We start from the raw sequence: 26565 nt of genomic DNA on the forward strand, positions 1-26565 counted from the left end.
ATCATTAGGTGGCATTTCCAGAAGTGCAAGAAAACCCAACTGTTAAAAAATTATTTTACTTTAAATGCACACCTCAGGAAAGGTAGTTGTGTTGCTACAAACATCATCAGCATCATGGCAAACATAAAGGAAAGCTAGATTTAGTTACCAGTCTATTTTGAGCCCATGACAAGTTCAGAAAATTCAAGTTGGAGAAAAAAAGATCTCTGTAACTCTGACAAACATCAATGCAATCCAGGGCTGCAGCTTCAAGAAATCTCCCTATGCATGTTTATATTTAGAAGATGAAAAAAACAGATATAGAGATGGCAGAAGAGACGGGGAACTGGAAACCTACTGGTTCTGACTATCAAAGTCCTACAGCATACTACAGATACAGATTCTCGAGGATGATAAAGGTCCTTCAATTTCTAAAGTTATGGCAACACCAACACTGCTTAGGAAATCCTGAGACAAATTAAGATAGAAATAGCATGGTTTTTAAGTATAGTATCTTATTTCCTTTTGTTTCTCATCACAGACTCCTCCCACAGTCCTCACAGAGTTCTTTTTTATGTAATGGCTAATGGGTAATATGAGACCTTCTGGAGATAAAACCTTTTGGAAGAGAGACTTTAAAAGGCAGTGCAGGTCAGAAGTGTAGGACTGGGTCTCAGATGGAAATGGCTAGAGCGCTACAGCTCAGTCCCGACTCTGAAGTCAAGATTAAAAGTACAGGAGATGAAATCAGCAACACTAAAGCTGACTGGTACAAAGACTCAAAATATACCAAGGATTTTGTTTCAGTCTTTTTTCTCATTGGAGTGATTTGCTAATGGAGTGAAAAGGATCAATTGATGTGATTCTTTTTAAAGGAACTATTTTGAAAGGGAGGCTATACAGTTTGAGTTCCTAATTAAAAAAAAAAAGAATCTTGTCAGAAAAGACAAGATTCTGGGCAAAACAGGATAACTAGAAGAAAAAAAGAACTGTACAAATTATTTCAGAAACTGCAGGGAAAGGACTGTCACTAGAAGAAAATTAATCACAGATAGCCCAATTCCAGGGGATAGGAAAATAATGCTAACATAGGTGATGAAAAGATAAAAGAGATGGCTGTGGCTAAGTTGGGACTCCAATACCAACAGACATAATTATGTATGGCACCATTTCTAATGTTTCCATTGTTTTGAAAAGCTCACTTTTGAATATTTTGGGGAGAGACTTACTTTTTTTCTATCCAATCTAGGTGCAACTCTGCTATCTTGAGAATCGGACTGGTTGATTTCTGGGTTGGTATCAAGTAATCTTTGCATTGCCCGGTCCCGATCAAATGCAGTTACATAAAAAAGCATTTGTCGGGTATCAAAAGGAAAGAAAAATGGGCTGTAAAAAAATGCAATATACATTTATTATCTGGATAAGAATCACAAGCCACTTAAAAAAAATTAAAACCTGTACTAGAAACAACGTCCCATATAATACAGAATAATAATTATAAATAGAACCAATGAAGTAGTCTAGGCTAAATAATGAATTTTCATGATTCTTGTTGAAACTTTTTAAAAAAAATTTTAAAAATTATTTTTGAGACAGGGTCTATGTTACCCAAACTGGCTTCAAACTCCTGGGCTCAAGCAATTCTCATGCCTCAGTCTCCTGAAGAGATGGGACTACAGGCACATAAAACTGCACCTGGCTCTTGCTGAAATTTCTAGGTGCACAAATAATAAAAAGTAGCCTTTCTAATATAAAATCTAAAATTTAACCTTTAAAATTCCACACTTAAATCAAGTCTATCCAAGATCATCTTTAATATTTCTGAAGGCTTTCAAGTAAATTTTAAAATAAGACCACCATTTCATGAGGCTATCAATGCCCTATGGAAAGTGAATTCAGCAAACGCAAGCCCACCAGGCCACATAAACATAAATGACAGTTGTACTACTTCATGGTTTTTCCTTCCGGCTTTGGCCTTTGTTTAACTCATCAAAACTGTCAAAAGGCAGCTACTCATTTTCAAAGAATGAATGCTGCAGCACTACTGCACCAAAGTTCTGTCACCTCTTGATGTAGATCCTGGGAGTTCTTAACATTGCTATCAAGAGCACTCCCCATGAAAACCTAAATGTTCTGTATCCGATGTTCTGGGCAGTACAGGATAACTAGAAGGCCATGTGAGGATGTGGCTGATGCTGCTGAAAATCTCAATTTCTAATTTTATTTCACTGGAATAATTTCAATGTAAATAGCCACATCTGATGAGTGGTCACTATATTTATCAGTGTAGGTTTATAGCTTCTGGATCAAACAGGTTGAGATCAAAGCAACTATACTTTTAGAGTCTCAATTTTATGATAGCAGAGGATTTGACTTTTCTCAATCAAGTATCTTGGGTAAGCTCTCATTTCACATATAATTTAGACAAATACTTTCAGAGAGAAATAGTACTAATTGCAACTTGACTAGTTTGTATGCTAAAGCTACACTACTATGCAAGCTGTGATCAAATGTGACAATGTTAAAAAGCATCTGAATAGGTCCACTAAAGACAATGTTTCTGCATCACAATATATTAAGAAAAACTCAATAACATTCACAGGACCAGCAAAGTAATTGTCTTACCAGGTTTTTCCTAGCTCAGTAAGCCATGTTGGGATGTTTCCTGTCATGATTACTAAAGGATCTTGAAGCTGCCTATTTGCTTTTGCTGTTAACTTACTGTTAATAAATTCACTAGTCGGAATAATCTCCTTGCACATTGCATTCTGTAAAATGTTAAAAACAAAAAGTCTACATGTAGTAAAACATTAAGATTATATTTATGATTTCTTATTCATCAGGTGAAACATATGTGGAGCACCTAGATGTCATCTCTGTGTTTCCAACATATAGCTTCTTTTACTAGAGTGTCCAATACAATTCCCATGACACAGTTCATAAAATACCAAAAGAAATAATTTTCACACTTGCCCACTTCCATGAAGCCACAGGCACTGGCTCAGTTATGGAGGCCAACTCCTCCTGTCTTCCCTACATATTATATAAATATTAAAAACAGCATACAACTACTACCCAACACTTTACTTGATATACATCATAACCTCAAGAAATGAACCTTTGGCTAAATATACCTAAAATTTTTTTAGCTAATAAATTCAAGTTTAACTTTCATGTTGTATTTTAATTTAATAAATTTATACCTAGAGAATATTTTATAAATCTGCCAAGAGAACTAAACCACGAATGTAGGCTAGGAAAAAGTGAAGTGGGGATAAAGTTTCCATGAATAGTTACATTGTACTTCACTGGGCTAGGATCCCTGCATTTAGTTAGCTGAATCACTGTTTCTAGGTTAACAGATTTATAACTGAACAAAACCCATAAGATTACAGGTCAAATAGCAGACCAGCTTCATAAAAAGGTTAACAGTACTCACATCATACAAATAATACCAGTATCGACTGATGGCATGTAAAACTCTTAGAAGAAGGATCACATCTAATGATGGGTCTTCAAAGGTTATATTTTCAGGTGGTGTGGGAATGAGGTAAACTTCTAAAGGATTTGATACTGATGGGCACACTCCGTCTAGAGAATAAGAAGACCAAAGTTTAATTTTTAATTAAAGTCCAACTACTAAGCCAGTGGAGCCAGGGCTAAAATGGCAGCCAGAAGTTGTGACATTTAATTCTTGATATCTTACTGGTAAGCTATCAAAGTATAGACAGTTTCCCCTTTTTATCTTATACAGAAAACAGGCTTATGAAAAATTTCATTTTCACCTCCAACACTCAAACATTAAAGAAAAAAAAATGGCTTATTTACATCTCTCCTTTATACCAGAAATAGTGGCCAACAGTAGTGAAAACAAACCACTTAAAAATCTAAAATTACTGTTAAGAAAATATTCTGGATTTTTCATATACAACTGAAAACTGTCTGTCACATAAGACAGATAAGTATCCCCGAATTGTATTGTAAGAGATTTAGTTACTTAATCCAAGATTTAGTACTATAAGAGACTGTGATAATTTTAAAGTAGGATCTGTAATACCTTTATTTTTAGACTTCAATAACTGCATTTAAAAAAAAAAGTCTGAAAAAAGTGAAAAAGTTGCCATTTATTTTTACTAAGTGAAACAATGAAAAATCCCAATACCATAACTTTATTAAAAAGACATTTTTAAAAGAACTCCCCCAAAAAACCACACCACCATAACAACAATCTCAAAATTAAGTGGCTTTTTTTTGTGTGTGTGTGTGTGTGTGTGTGTGTGTGGTGCTGGGGATTAAACCCAAGGGCTTGTGCATGCACGGTAAGCACTCTACCAGCTGAGCTACATCCCCAGTCATTTTTATTTTTATTCAGAGACAGGGTCTCACTGGGCTTTGCTAAGTTGCTAAGGCTGGCTTTGAACTTGAAATCCTCCTGCCTCAGCCTCCCGAGTCACTCGGATCACAGGAATGTGCCACCATGCTTGGTTTTTGTAAGTTTTTTAAATAGAACAAACTTATCATCTGCCATCACTTTTTATAGTCTATTATCTGTTAGATTATATAATTATAATGAATGACAATAAAAATTAAGGGCCAATCTACCAATCACCAGTCTCTTCCTTAGTGAGTGTGTTCTACTAGTGAAATTTGTTTCTACTAGTGAAATTTGTTTCACGAGTTCTCAAAGAATTAGGAATAAACTTTTCCTAACTTCTCACATTTAATTTTGTGGATTCTTTTCATTTTCTATATCCTGAAGTCAAGGATTTGATTCAAAGTCATCAAACTATTTGGAGTAATTCATCTCTAAATTATATTCAGTAAAACTTTACTAGATGAACATCACAACTTTAAAACCACGAACACAAGAAGACTCCTTTCTCTTCTACACATCATCTTACCATGCCACAACTCATCATGCTTTTTTGCATTTCTAGGGGAAGTTTTCGTTGGAGCTGTTTGGGCTCTTCCTCTTTTACCACCAACACAATCTTTATTACTTTCTTCATCTTCTCTCACAGGTTTGTACCTAAAGAGACAAGAAAGTGTGTAGAACAAATGTAGATTTTAAAACTGCAAATTATTCTACAAAGCCAAACACAGAGTACCCTGAACTCTTGTGTGGTCTATACTCTCTCCCTGTAGTCTGGATTTAGAGAATTACCAATGGCACAACTTCCTAGAAGAGATCACCCAGGTACCACTTTCCTAGGAGGGGCCATCTGTGAATCTCCAAGAGTGGCTCTGGAAGAATGGCTCCCCTCAAATATAAGTAGCTCACATAACAGGCAGTGCAGCAAGCTACATCCAAATGCCTCTGAACTCAAAGATGCCAAACTTCCTATTACCTAAAGGAACATCATGTTATGGAGACATTTTTGTCTCAATTGAAGAACTGAAATAAATCTAGAAAGATAAACTGTCATTATTACCCATGTAAGTTTTCTAATAGACTGAACAGGGAAGCAACAAACACACATATATATGTGCACATGATTAAATATTTAAAGTGGCTTTTCATAATTAAAATACAGGACTTAAAGTCCTCTTTTCCTTACAAAAGTCAACCATGACTTCAATATGAATTCCAAGACACATAAACAAATTCAAAGTTCATAAAATACCAAAAGAAATAATTTTCACACTTGCCATATTGTGTGAGTCTTTGTCCAAATACCAGCTCTCCCTAGAGGATTGCTCTCATCATCCGTGGATTCTCTTTCATCTTCAGCCTGTATACTGAATTGCCGCACTGCCTGATATACAGTCATGTTATATGGTAGCAAATGTTCTCCGATGTAAAACTGTAGCCTGTGTCTTACATTTCCTGAATTTAAGAACTGAGCAGCCTGAATAAAGCAAAGGAAAAAAAATCCATTAAAGCTATAGGTACTGGCCTTTGTACAGCAGACCACCCCTATCTGTCAGGATTACATACATTCTAGGCGTCTCAGTGGATGTTAGAAATGGCAGATAGTACTGAACCTTGTACAGTCCAAAGTTCTCTTATCAGAAATGCTCTGAACTAGAAATGTTTCAGATTTCTGGTTTGTATGTTTTTTCTTCTTCAAACTTTGGGATATTTGCATATTAATGTTTTCAGACAGTGGTTGACAATGCTTAACTACTATGAAGTACAGCACAGTGGGACTGGTATCTTACCAGAGACTCGTCTATCTCCTCATCTGATCCATCATCATCACTGTCTTCATCATCTTCTCTTACTCTTCCATACCCTAAATGCACAGGAGAATGTTAAAACTCTAACAATTTTACTGGGTCAAAGAAAAGCCTGTATCTACTGGTTAAACTGATATTTTCTTAGAAAAGACATGTTCATACTTGAGCTATAAAACAAACATCTAAGAAAAGTCTCAAACATAAAAATGACCTTTCTACTGCATTCCAACACGAGAAACCAGCTCTTCACTCAAGTAAGCATTCAACCCCTAGTAAGTCCAACATCTGCCTATACATAATGATAGGAACAGGCTGGGGGAGTGGCTCTGCGATAGAGTGCTTGCCTAGCATGCACAAGCCCAGCACTGCCAAAAAGGAAAGAAGGGAAAAAGAAGAAACGCAAGTTGTGACTATCTAGATTTTATCAGAAGCAGCATTAAATATGGAAATAGTGTATATATATCTCTCAATACTAATTCCATCTCAAATACATAGACACACAAAAGCATTTATGGAAAGTACCTCTAACTACAAGGTATCTCTCAATAGCTTGTACCAAAGCCAGAGGGTCAATCTTGACAGGTCCACCCTTCCACTGCTTCACATTTGCACAGTCAGGATGTCTTTGCAACTGGCATTTCAACTGATGTGTGTTGAAAAATTTTAAAGCCTGTGATCCTCTGTTGAGAGAAAAGCTCAAAATAATTTATGAAAAAAAGTTATTTTATTATTTTCCACAATTGATACACATTATTCAAAAAGTAATATAAACTATTCATTTTTCTAAAGTATAAAGTAAAGCATTTATAGTTCTGTAAATGAGAAAGTCAATAAATCAAATAATTTAGTAAAAGTTAATATGAGTATGTATGCATGTACACAGCAATGTTCAATGTGTCCCACTATGAATCCATGTGAGCAGAAATATTGTACCATGGATATTTGAATATTTCTGTCAAAGAAAAATTCAACTATTTGGGCATACCCAACTTGTACAATATTCTGTCCTTTCATATTAAATTCCATTTTAAAACAATCTTTGGCCTTCAAAGATTTTAGCTATTAACTTACTTTAAAAAGTAACCTTTGAAATTTATTTTACCACATACTTTGGAATGAAACAGTTTTAAGTTATTGCAATTAAAATCTGGTAATGATGCTTAATATCTCAATCCTGAAAAGCTCTAGCAACAGTTAAGATATACAAACTCAAAATGTGTTTCTCTGTAAGATTCTATAAAGCATGCAAAGAGGTGGAATATTTTATTATACACATATTAAGCGTACATGTTTAATACAAATTTTCAACAAAAATTAAAAGCTTCATGATTTTCTTAAGCACAGTTGAAAATGTGCCTTTATGTGTAAATTATTCCAGGACAGTATAACAATCCAAAATGAATATGTCACACACTACATTTTAAATTTCAAAGGCAGTACAAACAACCCTAGTCTCTGCTGTGATAACTTTATTCAAAAATATATGCTGTTTTTGGTCAAATTTTTAAAAATGTTTTAAAAACACCAGACTGAGTTTTAAAATGAAACAAATTTCTTATCTTCTAAGTTTCAATCACAATATTCCACGAAGTCTGTAACATTCCATAACACACAACATATTAACTTTTACAATTAATTATTTCTGTAACACCACAAATTCTTACATCTACATTGTAGAAAAAAATAGCAATTTTTGTTAATAAAACATCTAAATTACATTTACTTGTTGAAACATCAAAATATAAGGTTATGACAATTTATATCACATATGGAATCACCAAAGTATGTAAACATTTTATTATTCCTATCCACAACGTTCTTACATAAGTTTTATATACTAAGGTACATCAATTTAAAGAAAACTAAGTTTCTCAGAAAAGTTGCCAAAAGTCACTGGTTTACATACTTTTAAAACACCAGGTTTAAGACACATGGTATGATCTTAAAAGATAAAAAGCATTTGATTCTTTCTTTAGATACTCAGTTTCTTCAGTCATTACAGAAGAATATTCTTTAGGCAGACCACAACTTTACCAGACCCCTTGCCACTTTACCTCAAAATAACCACCAAATTTCCAGCGGCAAGGGCATACCCAAGCAATGGTCCTTACCTGCCTCCTGTCCCATTTCCACTAGGGAAATCATGCACTTTGACTGGAAACTGTTCCATCTGGCTGAGGCAGTTGTTCATCTTGTGAACTAATGCCAGCAAAGGTGCATTACCCACTGGTTCTACTCTTCCAATGGGTTCTTCTCCAGGAAGCTAAAGTTATAAATAAACTATCAGTTAAGTGAGGTCTTTTGAGAATGGTACTACACAAGAAAATTTAATAAGCACTTATCTTTTACGAAAGATTTGATTGGGACAATGTTTCTAAATACATTATTTCAACAAAGACATTATTTTTGTTCAGCCCATAATCCTTTATTCACAATTGTCACATCCAAATGTCTCTGAAAACACAAGTCATTTGGTGGTGAAATCTGACCAGACAGATCCACATTACTTGCAATCTTTATTTACCTGATTATAGTTGACATTATCTGTGCTTTGCTGCAAAACTATTAATGTGAATGACATAGAGTGCTGCTAAGAATCTGCCGGGGTTATTAACATACTGTATCACCAAACTCTTGAATCCCAACCAGCCCCAGAAGTTTCAGATAACAAGACTACAGACCAACAGATAATCTCAAGCATGGTATAAAACTATATCCAATGATGTCACGTTATCTATTAAATCTCCAATAAGCATCAACTGTGCTTTAGGTAGTCCCATAAATTAAAAGAATATAAGAAGTGCTCAAATGCCTCTGAACATTGCAAGGGCATGGTTAAGGAGTTCTGCTAATACACAGAGAGTAACCCTTAGGCCCAATACACATGATAATCCACAAACTTCCTGAGGATTCAATGCCTTCTCTAAAGCACCTATTTAAACAGGAGAACGTTAAGTCAAACAGCATTCATATGTAGTGAGTGGGTGAAGTACAGGGAGCCAGCCTGTGGTTTCCGGTTATGTAATCTACATAATAAATGATGAAGGAGTACCCTTGAATGGAACTGTTAGATCTGTTTTACATTTCCAAAGGGAAATGTATGTATACCGTCTTATGGTTATAGATATACTATGTCTACCAATTTTCCTAAAAATAGATATTGAAAACTAAAACAAATGTTGAGAATAAAATATACTGAGGTAGGAAACTAATAGGGTGTCTTCTAGGGAGAAGGAAAAAAAACACACTTCAAGATACCATGACCACACAAAGTAATATGGGCTTCATTAAATCACCAATTCATTGTTTTACTATTTACTTTTATATATAGCAATCCAAGGAGTCTAATTGCAAAAGCAAGGAAGAAACTTTCTCTTGATATCCTGACCAACACCTAGTAGAAATTTTATTACTGGGATGAAAAAACATACTAGTAAACACTGATTCTGATAGTAAGATAGATAAACGTTATTAGATAACTTACTGGAGAAGAAAAAAACACATGAAGAAATCTCTTTAATCTGATCTCTCTGCTCACAGCATCCTTTTCGCTTTTAGATGTCAAATATAGCAATAGCTGCTTCACGAATCCACTATGCTGGATTTCAAATGATGAAACATCTGATTCTGAGACTATGCTACGGATTTCTACAAGGCACTCAGCTCCACCATCCACCTGGGGGAGACGGGGGATAGTTGTGAATAGTATTTCTATATTGACTTAAACAACACTAACACAAAATTCGTATTTCCCCAGAGGAATTAAATATATTCTCAATGTCTTTGAAAAAGGAGGATAAAGCTAGGTGTAGGGCTGAACATTTATAATCCCATACAAGGCAGGATTACAAGTTTGAGGCCAGCCTCAGCAACTTTTTGAGAATCTATCTCAAAATTTGCAAAAATAAACTAAATAAAAAAGGTAGGGGGTGTAGCTCAATAGTGAAGTGCCCCTGGATTCCATCCCCCACATAATAATTTAGAAAGGAATAAAGTGGTCAAGGGAGTAGCCCTGAAAAACAGGATCTGACACCAAGACACACAGAATGTTATACATTTCATGAAAAACAACCAAAAAAAAAGTATTCAAAATAACGAGGGAAAAAAACATTTATATAATTAACCAATGTCATTTTCTTTAGAGAAAAAAGAGATAAAGAATACAAATTGAAGAGTAAGGGAATTTAACACCAGAATGAAAAGATGAAATAAGAATACAAAATATGGCTTCAAGTTAACACATGCAAAATCTTAAAGAAATAGACCATTTCTTAGAAAATTTAAACCAAAGTTGCTCAAGGTACATCAAAAACAAGAACCCCACCCCCCAAAAAAAAACAATCATATGAAATGTAAAAGGAATATTAAGCCTCTACCCTCTCCAACTATTATGAGACCTCAGGTGGAGAAAGGTAAGGAGAGACAAACCAACTTTATTATTACCAGTTCGAAGGAATTTAGAAAAGAGATGTGCTTGGGAGACACTACTAAAATCTCTATCAAGAAATGATGGGGAAAAAAAAAAAAAAAAATGATGGACTGTGAAGAAAAGAAAGTCAAAGAGGAACTTTCTAGTACATTTCATTGTAAGATAAATCACAACAGTCAAGAGACAAGTCAAAGAAACGTTAGGGGTAAAGATACATTATTTGGTTAAAAAAAAAAAAGTAAATCTATGATAGCTAAATTCACAGAAAGGTAGAGTCATCAAGAAAAGAAACAGCAAGAATAAAGAGATGCTGGAAGAGAATGAAAGGAGTAGCAAAAGCACTGAACGTGATACCTGGAGGTTGAGTTGTTCAGTTGCAGCACAAAGTCTCTGAAGGACATTCAGTGCGGGGTTGCTTCCATCCATATTCTCGGAACTAAAGTAACGCTCTACAAATTTATGTGCCTGCTCCTTAATCCAACCTTTAATTTTTTCTCTAAAAAAAAAAAAAAAAAAAAAAAAAAAAAAAAAAAAAGAAGAAGATAATAAATTCTCAGTGTATACATTATGACTTTTGATCACAGGAAAGTAAATACTACATTTAAAACACTTTCTGGTCTATGCTTAGATGAATAAGTTCAGGTTGTATACTAACCAAATTAAGTTTCAGTTTGAAAATGGGCTATAATGTACCAAGAGAACTACGCAGGTATTTAAAATACATTTCAGGTCATTACAGGAACAGTAAACAAGATATTCTAATTTCTTGTTACTCTACAATGTAATGGTTTCCCCTAAAGTGTTCACCCAAATGCAATTTTACACGATTGTTTCTTAAAGTACAGACATATCTACATCATCTTTACTTCTGTTCCTGGAAAGTTAAAGTAAAAAACTATTGAGAATCATGCACCCTTTTAGATGTGTGATAAGCTATGACAAATGAGATCTGGATTTTAAATTACAAGTGCTGGTGGCTTCAGAAATATATTTGCTTAATTATTTTTATTAACTGGAACTCAGGGGAAAAAAAAACCAAAACAACTAAAATTTTTAAAAAGTATGTGTATTTTCTCAATGGCATTTAATTTTTGAAATTTATTCTTTGCAGAGGAAGTTCTGCACGTTGGTGTTCTATATTCAGAGCCAAAAAGAAAAATAACCCCCAAAGGTCTTAAAAGTTATTTTGTAAATTAATATGAAATAGGCTCTCCTCCAAAATCCTTACATTTGATTGGAATGGGAAGAAAACTGTCATAAAAACATATGTGTGGACAGAAAATGCCAGCTTGTCCTTGTCTAGAATAAAACTATGGGAAAGTTTCCATCAGGAACATAATTTGGTATTGAAATGTAAGACTGCAATGTAGGAAAAAAAGCCAGATGCAGGATTCATGAATTTAGAATATACCTCATCTTTGAGCTATGCCACTTCTGAGAACAAATTAAAGTTCTGTGTCCACGAATCATCTCCATACAATAAATGTGCTGAATGAAACAATGTTAAGGTTTCTGATAAAAGAATAGAAGCAATACAGAATTAGCCCCCCCCACTTCACCTATTATTGGATATTGTGTCCTTTGAGGCAGCTCTGGCAAGACCACTAACTCCTGCAGTTCGAGCGGGCTCAATGTTGTTACTGTTGGACTGTGCACTTAACCTTCCCCATGTTTTTGGATTCAAGCTTGCCAGGAAAGATGATTTAGGTGACTGAGTAGTGGTGGGGCTTTTAGCTATGAAAAAAACAAAAAAGAACACAACAACAACAACAAAAGTACAGTTAAATCACTTTAGCATAATTGAGGAAAACCAACTGAGTTTAAGACTCACATAGTCCCAAATACATTAATTAACCAAAAAAAACCTAACATCACTGGATCTTCTAACAACTTGGGTATTTAGTACGTCTTACCTTGATTGTCTACTTTGTCATCATCTCTTGGAGGTGAGTACTTTGGCCTTCTTGGCCCTCGTTTTGGCAGTCGTTTTCTCTTTAGAACATCACTTAATCGACTAATATGTGGGAAAATATGGGATAAGTTTAGTAATTACCAATTAAACAGTAAGCTAAAACAGCAGAAATAATGAATAATGAAATACTACTGAAACAGTGTATCTTCCATTTAGTGATTATTTAATAATGCTGACTCTGTACCAGTCATGTTCTAGATATGTACTAATAAAGGAAATGAAAACTAAAAACTAGGATATATGATTAATCCTCTATGTGTTCAGCTTTATTTTAAAATGCAGTGCATAAAGTATATAAAAACAAATACACAAAGAACCAAATTAGTAAAAGCTATGTGATCACCAACTAGAAAGTGTGTGTCAAATGTGAGTACTAAATTTGTTTCCTAATCTAAATGATAACAAGTAAAATATTCAGGGCACTTAGTGATCACAAAATCAAAATACTTTCCTAACTGCTTACAATATCCTACCCAAATTAATTTCATGGTGTATCAGTGGCAATAACATCTTGAATGAGTGTACTTACTTATGGGGGTTCTTAAAACAAATTATGTATCTAGTTAAGTGACAGTGTAAAGGAACCTATTTTTAAGTAGAACCACGAAAGAAATTGAACTGTATATAGCTATTGTTCTTAATAACATTAGAAATAATTTTAAATAGCATCAGGTTCTTAAAATAACAAATCTACATAAGATGAAAAAGATGAAACATTCTGGTTCTTTCAATCCTCAGCACCAAAAAAAATCAATAAATGTATGTATGTATGTATGTATGTATGTATATTCTGGTTCAATTGGTCTGTGGCTCAAGTAAAATTGAAAAAATTTGGGGAAAATTCTTCCACATCTGACATTTCTATGGCATAAGCTTAATAATGTGTTCAAATGTGCTTGACAATCAAGTTAAAAGGAATTTCAAATGATAAATCTAAAATATGATCAACCATTTCCTACTTTAAAAATGAAATTAATGAACTTTTCACTTGAAATATAAAACTCTGAAAATATTTTTAAAGTTTCTCTTTCTTTGGAATCATCAATTGTTAGATTCTATAATCAACCTCTTAATTTAAAGTGGCTCAATAATACTGCATTTATCTGACTTATATCCCAGGACCCTGAAATTCACTTGTACACTTAATGATGGGTGTCTCACACACCATTCTTGCATCATACAGTGAAACCTATCTGCAACAACAGGGTTATTGCAGCCACCAGGGTGGGAGTAAGGCTGGGGAGGAAGGAGAAGGGATGACCTGGCTGGAAGGGAAAACAACACATGTGCAACCTCAGAACTGGGAAGGTGGAGGACCCCCATTATTCTCCCAGTCTCCTCAAACATGGCCAATAATATAGATGCCACCTAAACTTTAAGTAGTTTTCCTAAAATAACAGTCCCTACTAGAAGTCCCAATTTGCTACAAGCCCTAGAACTGCCAAAAATCATGTTTAAGCTAGCATAGACAACTGCCAGAAGGTGGCACCAAAAGCAGCTCTCTGTATCTATCTCTATAACTAGTGAGTCACACAGGACAAAGCTACCCTGAAGTTTACAAGCTTTACTTTTTGAACCCCACTTATTGTTTGTTTTGCCAAGACTAACTTTTCAGTTAAAAAAGAGCAAAATTACACAGAGAACATTCCAAATTTCAGAATTTGGTCTTTATCATTTACCATTCATATAGCAATATTAAAGTTTCTAACTCCAAAGAAACAAAAACACTTTTAAGAAAGTGTGATGTTTCTAATTCAACAATATGAAAATCATTATGAAAGGTTGGTAAAAATCTTAGTAATAGTAAAAAAGAGATTAATTGGTGGAAGGAGAGATTTAAGAACTACCGTATCTGCTTCCATTTGCTAATTAAAGATAAATGGGAAATCAGGTATTTCTGCCTTGTTTAAAACTTGTTTTTAATTTTTTTTTTTTTTTTTGCGGTGCTGGGGATTGAACCCAGGGCCTTGTGCTTGCAAGGCGAGCACTTTACCAACTGAGCTATCTCCCCAGCCCCTCAGTTTTTAATATTTTTCACACTACCAATTCCTGGATGTCTCAAAGGTTGTACATATGCATCAATACAGTAAACAATCACACAATTATGAAATCAGAAACTAAAGCTGAAATCCTGTATCTGTAATATTGTGCAATTTACTAAGGTCTCTGAGCTTTTAATGTCAATGGAAATGGCATGTATCTCTTGAAGATCCAGAGCAAGGTCAAATAAAAATAAAGTAGATTTCCCAAAATGTTTTCCTCTTACCCACTAAATGTCTAACAAGACAGAAAAACACAAAGGTCCACTATCTGACATTTCACTATTTAACTCACTGAGTCTCAGGTTCCAAAGGACAGTTAAAGGCAAAGAGCATAAAAATCCTAGTGAAAGTCTCACTTACCCTTGAGGGCTTAGATCTAAAGAATCATCTCTGGTGTGCTGCAAACTGGGAGATCCCAAATCAGCTGTAGCATTAGTGGCGGCTGTGGCTGTTCCACTGCTGACTGATGTCGTGGACCCCAAAGATCCTGACCCATTTGTACACGTCTTTGGTGGACTTGTCAACAAAGACTCTGATTCTGCTAAATGTTTTACTTGATGCATTACACCTTTAAAACAATGGGGATAAAAAGGAGTTGGTTTAGTTAGGACCAAAGGTCACCTCGTATCATTATAAAATCCCTAAATGCTACCACCAATATGCACAGAATGATCAAACAATAGCTTGCAATGGAGGAAAGTTTAGAGGTCACAGATTTCAACTTGACTCAATCAGAAAAATGTAAAAATTCAAAGTTAAAGCAAGATATTTATATTGAGTATGTCTTCTCAGCTTTAAAACTAGATCACAGACAGGGTACACACACCTATAACCACAGCTACTTGGGAGGCCAAGGCAGGAGGATTAAACGTTTGAGAATGGCGTCAACGACTCAGCAAAACTGCCTCAAAATAAAAAGTACAAAGGGATGGAGATGAAGCTTAGTGACAGAGTGCCCCTGGGTTCAATCCCTAGTATTGTACAAAACAAGACCAAAAACAACCAGATCACATAAAATTTAATAGGGTCGCAAATGAAGTCCTACTCAAAGTTCAAAATATTCATTATAAAAACAATCAATTACAGAAATACAGTACATCTTATGGTATAATCTGTCTGGGAAGGGGGAGGTACCTAGGACTGTTATAACTTCCAAGTGCTGTAAGTTGACACTGTTGTTCAAGGTGGTGACTGTTATTGTTGGAGGCATATGAGGAAAGTTAAAACTGTAAACTTGTGAGGTAGGGGTTCTCATCTGGGCTAGGATCACAGAAGTTTATGTACATAAAGGCAAGGACACCTGTGCAAACTATATATAAATTGAAACGAATCTGAGAGAAAGTGCACACATTTCCATTGTGCTGGGGAAGACTTCAGAGCTTCCATCAAATTCTTAAAACAAAAACTAGAACAATGGTACAGAATAGAGGACACAGACACAAACCCAAATAAATATAATTATCTCATACTAGACAAAGGTAGCAAAAATATGCAATGGAGAAAAGATAGTCTCTTCAACAAATGGTGCTGGGAAAACTGGAAATCCATATGCAACAGGATGAAACTAAATCCCTATCTCTCACCCTGCACAAAAATCAACTCACAATGGATTAAGGACCTTGAAATCAGACCAGAGACCCTGCATCTTATAGAAGAAAAAGTAGGTCCAAATCTTCACCTTGTTGGCTTAGGATCAGACTTCCTTAACAGGACTCCCATAGCACAAGAAATAAAAGCAAGAATCAACAACTGGGATAGATTCAAACTAAATAGCTTTCTCTCAGCAAAGGAAACTATCAGCAATGTGAAGAGAGAGCCTACAGAGTGGGAGAATATCTTTGCCACTCATACTTCAGAAAGAGCACTAATTTCCAGAATCTATAAAGAACTCAAAAAACTCTACACAAAGAATATAAATAACCCAATCAACAAATGGGCTAAGGATATGAACAGACACTTCACAGAAGAAGATCTACAAGCAATCAACAAACATATGAAAAAATGTTCAACATCTTTAGTAATAAGAGAAATGCAAATCAAAACTACACTAAGATTCCATCTCACCCCAATTAGAATGGCGATTATCAAGAATACAAGCAACAATAGGTGTTGGAGAGGATGTGGGGAAAAAGGTACACTCATACATTGCTGGTGGGGCTGCAAATTAGTGCAGCCACTCTGGAAAGCAGTGTGGAGATTCCTTAGAAAACTTGGAATGGACCTACCATTTGACCCAGCTATCTCACTCCTCGGCCTATACCCAAAGGACTTAAAATCAGCATACTACAGAGATACAGCCACATCAATGTTCATAGCTGCTCGATTCACAATAACCAGACTGTGGAACCAACCTAGATGCCCTTCAATTGATGAATAGATAAAGAAACTGTGGTACATATATACAATGGAATATTACTCAGCTTTATAGAATAATAAATCCTCTCACATGAGAGTTTTTCTGATGTACTGATATGATTCTAAGAAACAAAGCAACATTTGACCTTCTGAAGCAATCTTTATGGGTAGCCATATATTACCTATATGTTAAAAGTCCACGATTGATTTTGGTTTAAGTATTTATGGAAACATTCAGCTCATTGAAAAATACTAAGTATTCATTAGTTGAGTACAGTAACGAGCATACTACCTACATTTACATGATATACAAACATATACATAAAAGACACTCTATAGCAACTTAAGCTCTAAGTATGGAAATATCTGATATTTCATACTGTCTGTAAATTTAAAACTATTTCTACTAAAGTATTATCTAGACTAAATGATTGATCATTAATTTATTACCAGGAATGGCATTACCTTCTCTTCTGAAGTAAACACTAAAAATATCAGGTAACTTCTGCATTAAAATTTCTGCCATCTGAAGTGCTCCAACTACTATCTTCAGATCTTGGCTTGATAGCATGGAAGCAATGTGACTAAAAAAAGAAAGCATTCATATATAAAAACTTTGTCTGAACTTGACATTATTTTTGGCCATACTACCTTAAATTTGAGAACAAAATATTTTGTCATGAAACCACTCCATCATTGTAACATTTTTCTTAAACTATTAATTTTTATATTTTATACTTTTTAAGCTTTATTATTAATACAGGACTCATATACTCTAGTGATGTACATATTTTTTTTCTGTTGTCTGATTTTGAAGGTTCCTGAAATTATTTGCAAAGACCTGAATTTCTAAATGTTTTTACTATTTCCATGAACACACCTTGAAACAGCATGATTTTTCAGAACATCCTTCAGAAGTTCGGCATCCGCAAAATAAATTATTCTAAGAATTGCTCTAAGGCACTTATGTCTGACCGCAGGTCCTGCTGAGGAACTATACACTTCATAAAGAACACCAAATAATGTCTTAATAAAAGACTTAGCCAGTTCCGGATCCTCTTTCATAAGCTGTGCTCGAGCATCATCCTTCTTTAACTCTGAATATCCACCTGTTATTTAAAAAAAAAAAAAAAAAAGGACAGTAAGTTCTAAAGTGAAAGACTTCAGAAACACAATATACAATGAAACATGTTTAAGTTCATTCAACTGTGGTCTACAAACTAAAGGCAGTATTAAGACAAAATTTAGACACAGAAAACTACTATTATAAACAGTTGAAGATTGTAAGATATCGCCACACCATATCTCTTTATTTTAATAACATATAATTCAGAGAACTATTGGGGAAACATCAATCCTAACAAACTAAAACACTCTTAAGAAATAAGCAGAGTCCAAGAAATGGACAGTATTTAGCAGAAAGCTATATAAAATGGATAAACAAGGGGATTTTGCCACTTTGCTTAAAGGAAATAAGTATAGGGAAAAAGTAACTGAGGAAAACAGGAGGTGAAAAAGTTTGGTATGTCCAACCCAGTCTATCACGTGGCTTGTAAGCAAAATCTTGTAAGAACAAACCATGTACATTTGTCTATATAGTATACATGTCTGCTTTGGAACTACAAAGGCACTGGCTAGTATAGAGAATTATGATTTAAAGAATCTAAAATATTTACTCTCTGGCCCATTTCAGAACAAAAATTCACTGACCACTGCAAAAGAAATGAACTGAATCCCAGGGGAAATTCAGAGAGAAATTCTTAAATTAAGGGGTGGGTGGGGAATGTCAGAAACATGAAAAAAAAAAAAAAAAAATCACTATTGTCTGTTCTCTTCATTAGTTAAGAGAATTTTGTCAGGAAGATATAAAATAAAAACAACAGGAAAGAACTAATCTGTTAGATGGATAAAACTAAAGGTAGAGCAGGGTTAATAGGATCTAATAAACACCTGCATTGGCTAGTTTTAACTGGAGTTCTGAGACATCACTGCGGGAAAGATACCAGCTGTGTAATATGGTTCATTCATCAATTATGGAACATGAATTTTAAAAAGAAAAAAAAAATTACTGTTAGCAAGTGCCTTAAGCTGAATAAGGACACTTAATGAAACAATTATTTATTATGCAAACAGAAAACCCCACTCACACTATAGAACAGCACTATTTTAACTCCCAAAGTACTTACTAGTGTTAGTATTGGCTAAGGGGTTAGGTTTTCTCTGAATGGCACGTGCTGTTCCCGTGTCCTCATTGATTTGCTGCATAGAATTAAAATCAATAGTATAAACTCGTCCCAGAGTGGACAAGCTTATCTCATCCTCACCGACCTGATGGGCTGCCTGAGAGCAAAGAAAGAGAAACCTTGAATATAAACATGGAGAAATTCATTACCCTAAGACACAGCGGAGACCCTCCATACATATTATCTTTTTATTTTTATTTTTTCAAACATCAGGTCTTAGAAGATGAAATAACAGAATATGGAAGATTTGATAAGGGTGGACATGACAATATTCATTTATTCAACCAATTATTTTTAATTAAACAGAGATATATACCTAAGTTCCTATGAGGTACCCTTAGACATAAATGCATATATAAGCCATGTAGCAACACTGGTAAGAAGATACCATTTCATCATTTGCATTAAAGAAAGGTTGGTTTTTTTGTTTGCTTGTTTTTTGTTTTTGTTTTTGGCAATGCTGGGGTGGGTCTCATGCATGCCAGGTGACTGCTCTACCACTGAGCCATAACCCCAACTTAAAGAAAGCTTTTAAGATATTGCTGAGAGAAAAAAAAAAATTATTATCCATAATCTTAGAATCCAATTCCTAAATCAGAAAGATTTTTTATATAATGAATTCTTTGCAATACACAATATCCTCCGTTAAAGAAAATATCCTATAAAACTGTCCTTGAGTACACAAAGAAGACTTTACACTTAAATGGTACTCTCAGATTGAAAGGAACACAACTAAAACTAAGAGATTATCTCCAAGGTTGCACGCATCAGACCAAACACTGCTTGACTTCAGATAGTCTTACAAGCCATAGATTACTCATTCATATTTAGAGTCCAATTTAGGCTGACACTGCAGGGCTGAATGGAAGAAAGGACTCTCTGGGAAACCCAAGAGAGTAAGCTAATAGTCAAGGTACAATTATCAGGAAATGCTAAAGAGAACAATTAAGAGATAAAGACCATTAGCAGGTATAGCCTGCTTACTTTCTAAGGCTAACCGCACAAAAGAGTCAAGCTGACTTTCACATAATAGTAGGCTGGCTATGAATTTAAGATTTCTTCAAGAGAACTTTTGATTTTATAAAGTAAGTCAACGGCTAAAATCTATTTCAAAAATTCATTTTTAGACACTAACTGGAAGACATCTTTCAAGAAAGATGCCTTTTCAAGAAGTGTGATGTTCCAAGAAAATTCGAACATCAAAGGCTGAAACCAGAAAATAAGATTTATAGGTATTTTATATATTGAAAATATTAGAAAATGATGCATGGCATCACAATGCAATATTTCAAAGCTAGGGCAAACATGTTGATTTGCAAATTTTTAAAAATATTTCAGTGCAAGCATTAAGTATAGAAATAAAAATTAAAACAAATTAGTACAGAAAATCACTGTTAATATACTGGTACATTCCTCTCCTTTCGTATTATTCTTCTCTCTTACCAAGTTCCCAAAAGAGTCACATAAATTTCTATATCATGTTTTTCATTTAAGTCATCAAAATCTATCCCAATAGTAACAAAACTGAGTTTATGTAGTGTATCTTAATTTCTTTATAATTCACAAAGAGCTAGATACTTGTTTTCATGTTGTTGCTGTTTAAAAATACTGAAGTATGTAAATCTTTGTTTGTGGGAGATTTCTTTCAAATTGAAGTAGAAGTAAATATGTTTTAAAAGCATGTAGCCTAACTTCTCCAATGTTTCCTTTCAGGAATGAGGAAACTATGGAACAAAGAACTTAAATTACTTGCTCCAAGTCAATCAGGTAGTTAGCAGCAGAAGCAGGACTAGAACATCATGTTTTCTGACCTGAACAGAAATGAGGACCTTGTTCTCAGGAGACAAAATGAGAGAATCTTGAGTTAATTCAAAATTGAGCACACTGAAGTATACACACCCACCTCCCATTCCATCCCTACACCCACTCTCCACCAAAATAGACATTTTTAAATGGTACAATGAAACTACTACCTCAATGATCCGGCTGTCAATCCTGTTATAGGGATGCCAGAGGCCCCGATCATCGCGCCACTGCCATATCGCACCATCTGTGTTCTGTGCATTTCCCTTCTTCAACATGGTATCAACTGCAAAAATGCCTTCTTTTGGTAAACATGGCATGAGTTCACTGAAAACAAAAAGTATAGTTAGTTTAATAAGTAGCCTCCTGAACTATAGGTGAATGTTAGGCCTCTAAAGAAAAATAACCTCACACAAAACTACAGAATTATCATTAGCCCCATCTTTACCAAATCAGGGATGTCAGTTCATATAGTTCTTGAGGACTCCGTGGAACAAGATCAATCTGTTCCTGACAGCTTCCATTGGAGGCACCACACAGAAGGAAGTGAAGAGTTTCTGCAATATCTGTGAAACCAGCAAGAAAACACGAAAGCCTATTAAATTAGTTGTAGTACCTAATTTAAGAGATAATCATTCCCTAGGGGAAAACAACCATTTTCTTACAAAACAACATAATACAGAAATTAAAGTAAAAAATCCAAATTAACTACAATAAAAACCTAAGAAGAAATTTTATGTAGATTTTAATCATTTCTTTCTGAGGACTTCACTTCTGAGTCCAAACTGGAATTCTACCCATCTAACCTGAGAAGAATTTTTTTACGATTTTCCTTGAGGAGTACAGCACTTTGTACAAAAGTACACACAGCATACTTGTATTCATAAACATCGATATATACATCTTTGATTCAAATATAATAAAAATGCATGTCCAATAGGATCTAATGTAGTACCTGGAAGCATCTGGAGCTTACCTACTATGATCAGGAAAGTCACTGCCTTATGTAACATTGCTTACACATCATCTTTTGATATATAGACTCATTTTAATAATTCTCTATATAAGTTTCCATTCTCAGAAGACATTGATCAGTTTCTGGAGGATGCTGTGTGAAAACTGCTTAGATGCACTGACAGTGTGAGTAGAAGGAGCTTCCAGTCTCCACAGGTTTACTCGCTCTATGGCTGAAACCTGAGGACAGAGCTGAGGTTTTGTTGATTGCTGGTGTGTGCTTGCGTTTCTCTAACTATTACACACATGCAAAAATGCACAATTTTAGGAAGTGATTACAGTGTTCTAAAAGTCTCTTTAAAAAGCAGTTTTTCTTTATCAAGAAATGTGAAATGTCAGGCATGATGGCATACACCTGTAATCCCAGTGACTCCAGAGGCTAAGGAAAGAGAATCATAAATCAAAAGTTTAAGGCCAGCCAGCTTCAGAAACTGACACCCTGTCTCCAAATTAAAAAAATTTTTAAAAAGGACTGGGGATGTGGCTCAGTGGTAAAGTGCCTCTGGGTTCAACCCCCAGTACCAAAAACAAATAAACCAACCCACAAACACACACACAGGAAATGGTGCTTTATAAATTCTTTTAAAGAAATCAAATGACCAGGAACAGAGATAAACAGAAGAAGTCCATGTTTTCTCCATACCATTATAGAAAAAAATTATGTCCAGCAGCCTCCATGATAAATGTGTGTGAAACTTCTCAGGAGTATCCAAAGAAGGTGAAAATATGCATCATGTTCAAAGAAAAATCCCAAAATGTTAAAACAAAGTAAAGCAGTGATTTCCTAAACTTGTATTTTGGGATGTACTACTATACCACATAGTAGCCACAGATAATCTACACTCAAAAGTCATGAAATTCTGAGCTAAAGCAAGGTTCAAGAGCTCCTGGGGACTTTAATAATAAGTAAAGTAAATTAAGACTACTCAAGAAGGAGTTGAACCTTTCTCAATCTTATTTAGGCAAAGAGCTCACTGTTCATGACACAATGGTCTTCTCTGAAGTACTAACTTTAGGAAAGACATCTTTTCAATTAGTCTCCTCAACAGCACTGTCTTTCTACAAAGTTCTGTGCCAATACACTAATTCACAAGAAATGCAACTACATATAAAGGTTCCCCAAAAAGAAAATATTATACTGCCAAAAGTTACTTTATCAGTGAATATGATTGCTGACTCCCCAAATAATATCCTCTAAGATTAGAATTATGGATATGAAATTAATCACAATTACAGGTGTTCCAAAAGATATAATCAATAGTTTACTAGAAATAATCAAGATATACATGTTTTCTGAAGTCCCAATATCCTGACATTAATTTGTGAAATCTAAGGTTTAAGGCATAAATCAGTCAACTGCAATACTAACACAATAAAATTTTATTTCCTGAACACTGAGTAAGGTTTGAAAACACAAAATGAGCAAATATCAAAGATAATCATCATTATAAATCAATGAAGTCCAAGTTTTTGAGGGAAGGAAGCATCCCAGAATCAGATAAACTGCTAGAAAATCTAATATGGGCAAAAAGGATTTTAGTACCTAAAAACTGCATACAAGTAGTTAAATTGGTAACATAAAATGCAAAATTCTAATAAAAGACTACTGTATGACTAATATTATATAGAAATCAATGATCTTGAGTCAATAGCCCTAGATCACCAGGATTAATTTAAAAAAATTTTTTAACTAATAAAATTGTGTGTGAGAAACATTAATATATTGTACCAACACAAACTTACATATATATGTGTGTGTATAAATACATTCCCCAACTTTCGGCTCTATCCCTGTGCTAAAAATTGAACCCATGGCCTTGCTCATTCTAAGTAAGTGCTCTACCACTAAGCTATATACCCAGTCCAATATTTTTCTTTCTTAATATCCTATGCCATTCAAAATCTCTTCTACTTGTTTGACTTAGGTTGAATTTACTTATCAGTGAAAAACCATCAACTTTTTTTTATTAAAACAGCACTTACTTTGCTTCATAAGTTGAACAGCTAACGTTGGACAGTTGGAACACATCAGAGAAAACATGCGAACTACCATTATAAACATCCCAGAACTTAAAATTGGTGGAGTCACTACCAACAGTTGTTGAACATTGGTAAGCAGATCTTTGGAGGCAACCTGCTGGAGTAAATTCTTCATGAACACAAGAAAAAAGGAATTGTTAAATTGTGATTTAGTAGCCAACAACTTTATAAAAGTGCCACCCATGACAAAATGCTGATTACCTCCTCATGTTGGAAGTTGTCCACTAGTCGTGCAAAACAAAGGCAAGTGCTTTCTACTGACTTTTTGTCCTATTTTTTTAAAGAAGAAAAGTAAAGTTTATTAATATAAAACATTTGCATGGTCATACATCATCTTTTTTCTAACTCCTAATTCTTTGAGGGAACCTCAATTAGTAGATATGAGCTATTCAACATAAATGAACCTAAGCAAGGTATAGTTGGTACTATCAAGATTTAAAAGCAAAGAAAATCATTTATTTAACAACCACCTTCATCCATAAAGGCCACAGTAGATGAAAGCAAAAATAAAGAGTAAATGATGTGCTTATGAAATCACAATACCTAAACAAAGGCTGTTATCAACAAATAAATATTTTAAAATATTTAAATATATACACACTAAAAAGGTAGAAGTAGTTAAGTGTAAGTTTGTGAACCAGGAGTGCACCCAGACTTGAGCATCAACGAATTCTGGAATGCAGTGATGGTGGTAGTAGTGGTAGGGACGGTTTGAACCAATCCCCCACAAATACCAAGGGACACCTGTATTTGTAATATAAAAACCTGCGCATAGGTTTTGCTATGTTCCCTATAAAAACATTCTAGAAAAGACTCAATCTTAGAAAATCAGAAATGATTCACTATAAAAACAATTTGCTATTCACTTTAAAAATTACAGTGGTCTCACTGAGAAAACATATTAATCCTCATAATAAGTGAAAGAACATTTTACTGGTTTCACTAATGTTTTGACAGACGTTCTTTTATCCTAATTTATAAGTGGCTAGACTTAATTAATTCTATAAAAATAGAAATTGAGGTTTTCAAAAGTCCTATACCTTTCGGTGCTACTGTGTAAGTCTGGAAAGAGTGCTACCAAATGATGGCCAACAATTTAACCTTTCTGATTTCTTTTTATGTCTTATTTCTAAATAAGGACATTATATACTACTGATTATCACAATAAACTAGAGTGTATTTTTAGCTTATAGAAAGATTACCTCAGTCAACTGTGTTTTTAAAACGGAAGAAGAAAAGTGAATGGCATTACTGTCTTGATCATGTTAGCAACAAAAATTCCAGGGGTGACTCAATATGCATTACCATTTATCTATCTTATATAAATCCTTATTTATATGTACTTACTCTCCTCCACATTTTTTTTAGCATACGTTGGAAGGTAAAATTTTTTTTTTTTTTTTTTTTTTTTTTTTTGTGGTGCAGGGGATTGAACCCAGGGTCTTGTGCTAACGAGGCAAGCACTCTTTAACAACTGAGCTACATCCCCAGCCCTGGAAAGGTAATTTTAAAGCTAGATTTCTGAAAGTATCTTCAGCAATAACAAAACTGTAAACATTAATTTATTGCTGTGTGTGTGTGTGTGAGAGAGATATCAGAAGAAAATACTAAGAGTGAACCCCAGGAGAGAGAGAAAGAGAGAGATCGATCAGAAGAAAATACTGAAGAGTGAACCCCAGGCCTCACACAATATTCTACCAGTGGGGTGTAAAAACTATGCTAAAACATTTATTGCTGGATTATAAAATTCAGTTTCTCTATAACCTTGAAGTTTAGCCACATAAACCCTGCTTTTCATATTGTATCTCCAATTCTAGTCCTTTGATTCTACCTTCTATATGACTACTCTTCGCTAATGACAAACAGCTTCAGTCTACATTTTTCATTTCTATTTGGGACATTTTTGTCTCTCTTCTGGTCTATCTTAATCCATATTCTCCTGTTCCCATATTCTTATCCCAATGCCTTTCAAGAAAGGGTGATCTTTCTAGATTGAATTCTGATCATATCCCATATTATACACTTAATGTTTGCTGCAATAACAAATTAATTCCTTAAAATCAAAATAATCAAAAGTATCAAACACACAATACTATTAATTTGGGTAAATCCACCAAAATTTTACCTAATAAGGTATCTTGACTAGATAATATACGGGGGATAGTATGGATCAGGACACTTTCGATTTCATACATTCCATTAGAAGATCTATGGCACTAGCTGAAATTACCATAATGAAACTATTCTGTGACACATAAAATAGGTTCATATTTTACCTGATGGGTTAGCCTTTGGGTAAGCAATGGGAGTGAATCTGCCACAAAATGAAATTCATCTGGTGTGATACTCTGACAGCAATTGGCTGCAATTGCTAGTGCATTTCTTTGGGCATTTATGCTGAAGAATTCTAGATACAGCAAGCAGTCTGCCAAACCACCCTAAAATACAGAAAACTATTAAGGTGAAGAAAAATCCTTCAGTAGCAACAACAATCACAACAAAAAACTA

At 34.4% G+C, this 26565-nt stretch overlaps 1 protein-coding gene across 17 annotated transcripts in view; it reads right to left on the minus strand.

Annotated features, from left to right (window-relative positions):
• The window catches only part of Trip12 (thyroid hormone receptor interactor 12), a 147086-nt gene that overhangs the window by 20481 nt on the left and 100040 nt on the right, over positions 1 to 26565 (minus strand). For 7 of the 17 annotated variants that reach the window (XM_047544449.1, XM_047544448.1, XM_047544458.1 and 4 more), the window contains 21 exons: positions 26334 to 26495; positions 24259 to 24327; positions 24001 to 24166; positions 21452 to 21569; positions 21171 to 21330; positions 19144 to 19297; positions 17838 to 18066; positions 17423 to 17541; positions 14963 to 15170; positions 12502 to 12602; positions 12148 to 12322; positions 10943 to 11084; positions 9644 to 9835; positions 8271 to 8422; positions 6682 to 6854; positions 6142 to 6215; positions 5629 to 5828; positions 4881 to 5008; positions 3419 to 3570; positions 2605 to 2747; positions 1209 to 1365 (listed from right to left, as the gene is read on the minus strand). In XM_047544449.1, coding sequence (XP_047400405.1) covers positions 1209 to 1365; positions 2605 to 2747; positions 3419 to 3570; positions 4881 to 5008; positions 5629 to 5828; positions 6142 to 6215; positions 6682 to 6854; positions 8271 to 8422; positions 9644 to 9835; positions 10943 to 11084; positions 12148 to 12322; positions 12502 to 12602; positions 14963 to 15170; positions 17423 to 17541; positions 17838 to 18066; positions 19144 to 19297; positions 21171 to 21330; positions 21452 to 21569; positions 24001 to 24166; positions 24259 to 24327; positions 26334 to 26495 — 3174 coding nt within the window. The remainder of the gene's footprint in view (positions 1 to 1208; positions 1366 to 2604; positions 2748 to 3418; positions 3571 to 4880; positions 5009 to 5628; positions 5829 to 6141; positions 6216 to 6681; positions 6855 to 8270; positions 8423 to 9643; positions 9836 to 10942; positions 11085 to 12147; positions 12323 to 12501; positions 12603 to 14962; positions 15171 to 17422; positions 17542 to 17837; positions 18067 to 19143; positions 19298 to 21170; positions 21331 to 21451; positions 21570 to 24000; positions 24167 to 24258; positions 24328 to 26333; positions 26496 to 26565) is intronic. The other 10 variants (XM_047544460.1, XM_047544457.1, XM_047544452.1 and 7 more) reach the window with 6 other exon arrangements.

The sequence above is a fragment of the Sciurus carolinensis genome, chromosome 3, assembly GCF_902686445.1.
Source record: "Sciurus carolinensis chromosome 3, mSciCar1.2, whole genome shotgun sequence".
Lineage (NCBI taxonomy): Eukaryota > Metazoa > Chordata > Mammalia > Rodentia > Sciuridae > Sciurus > Sciurus carolinensis.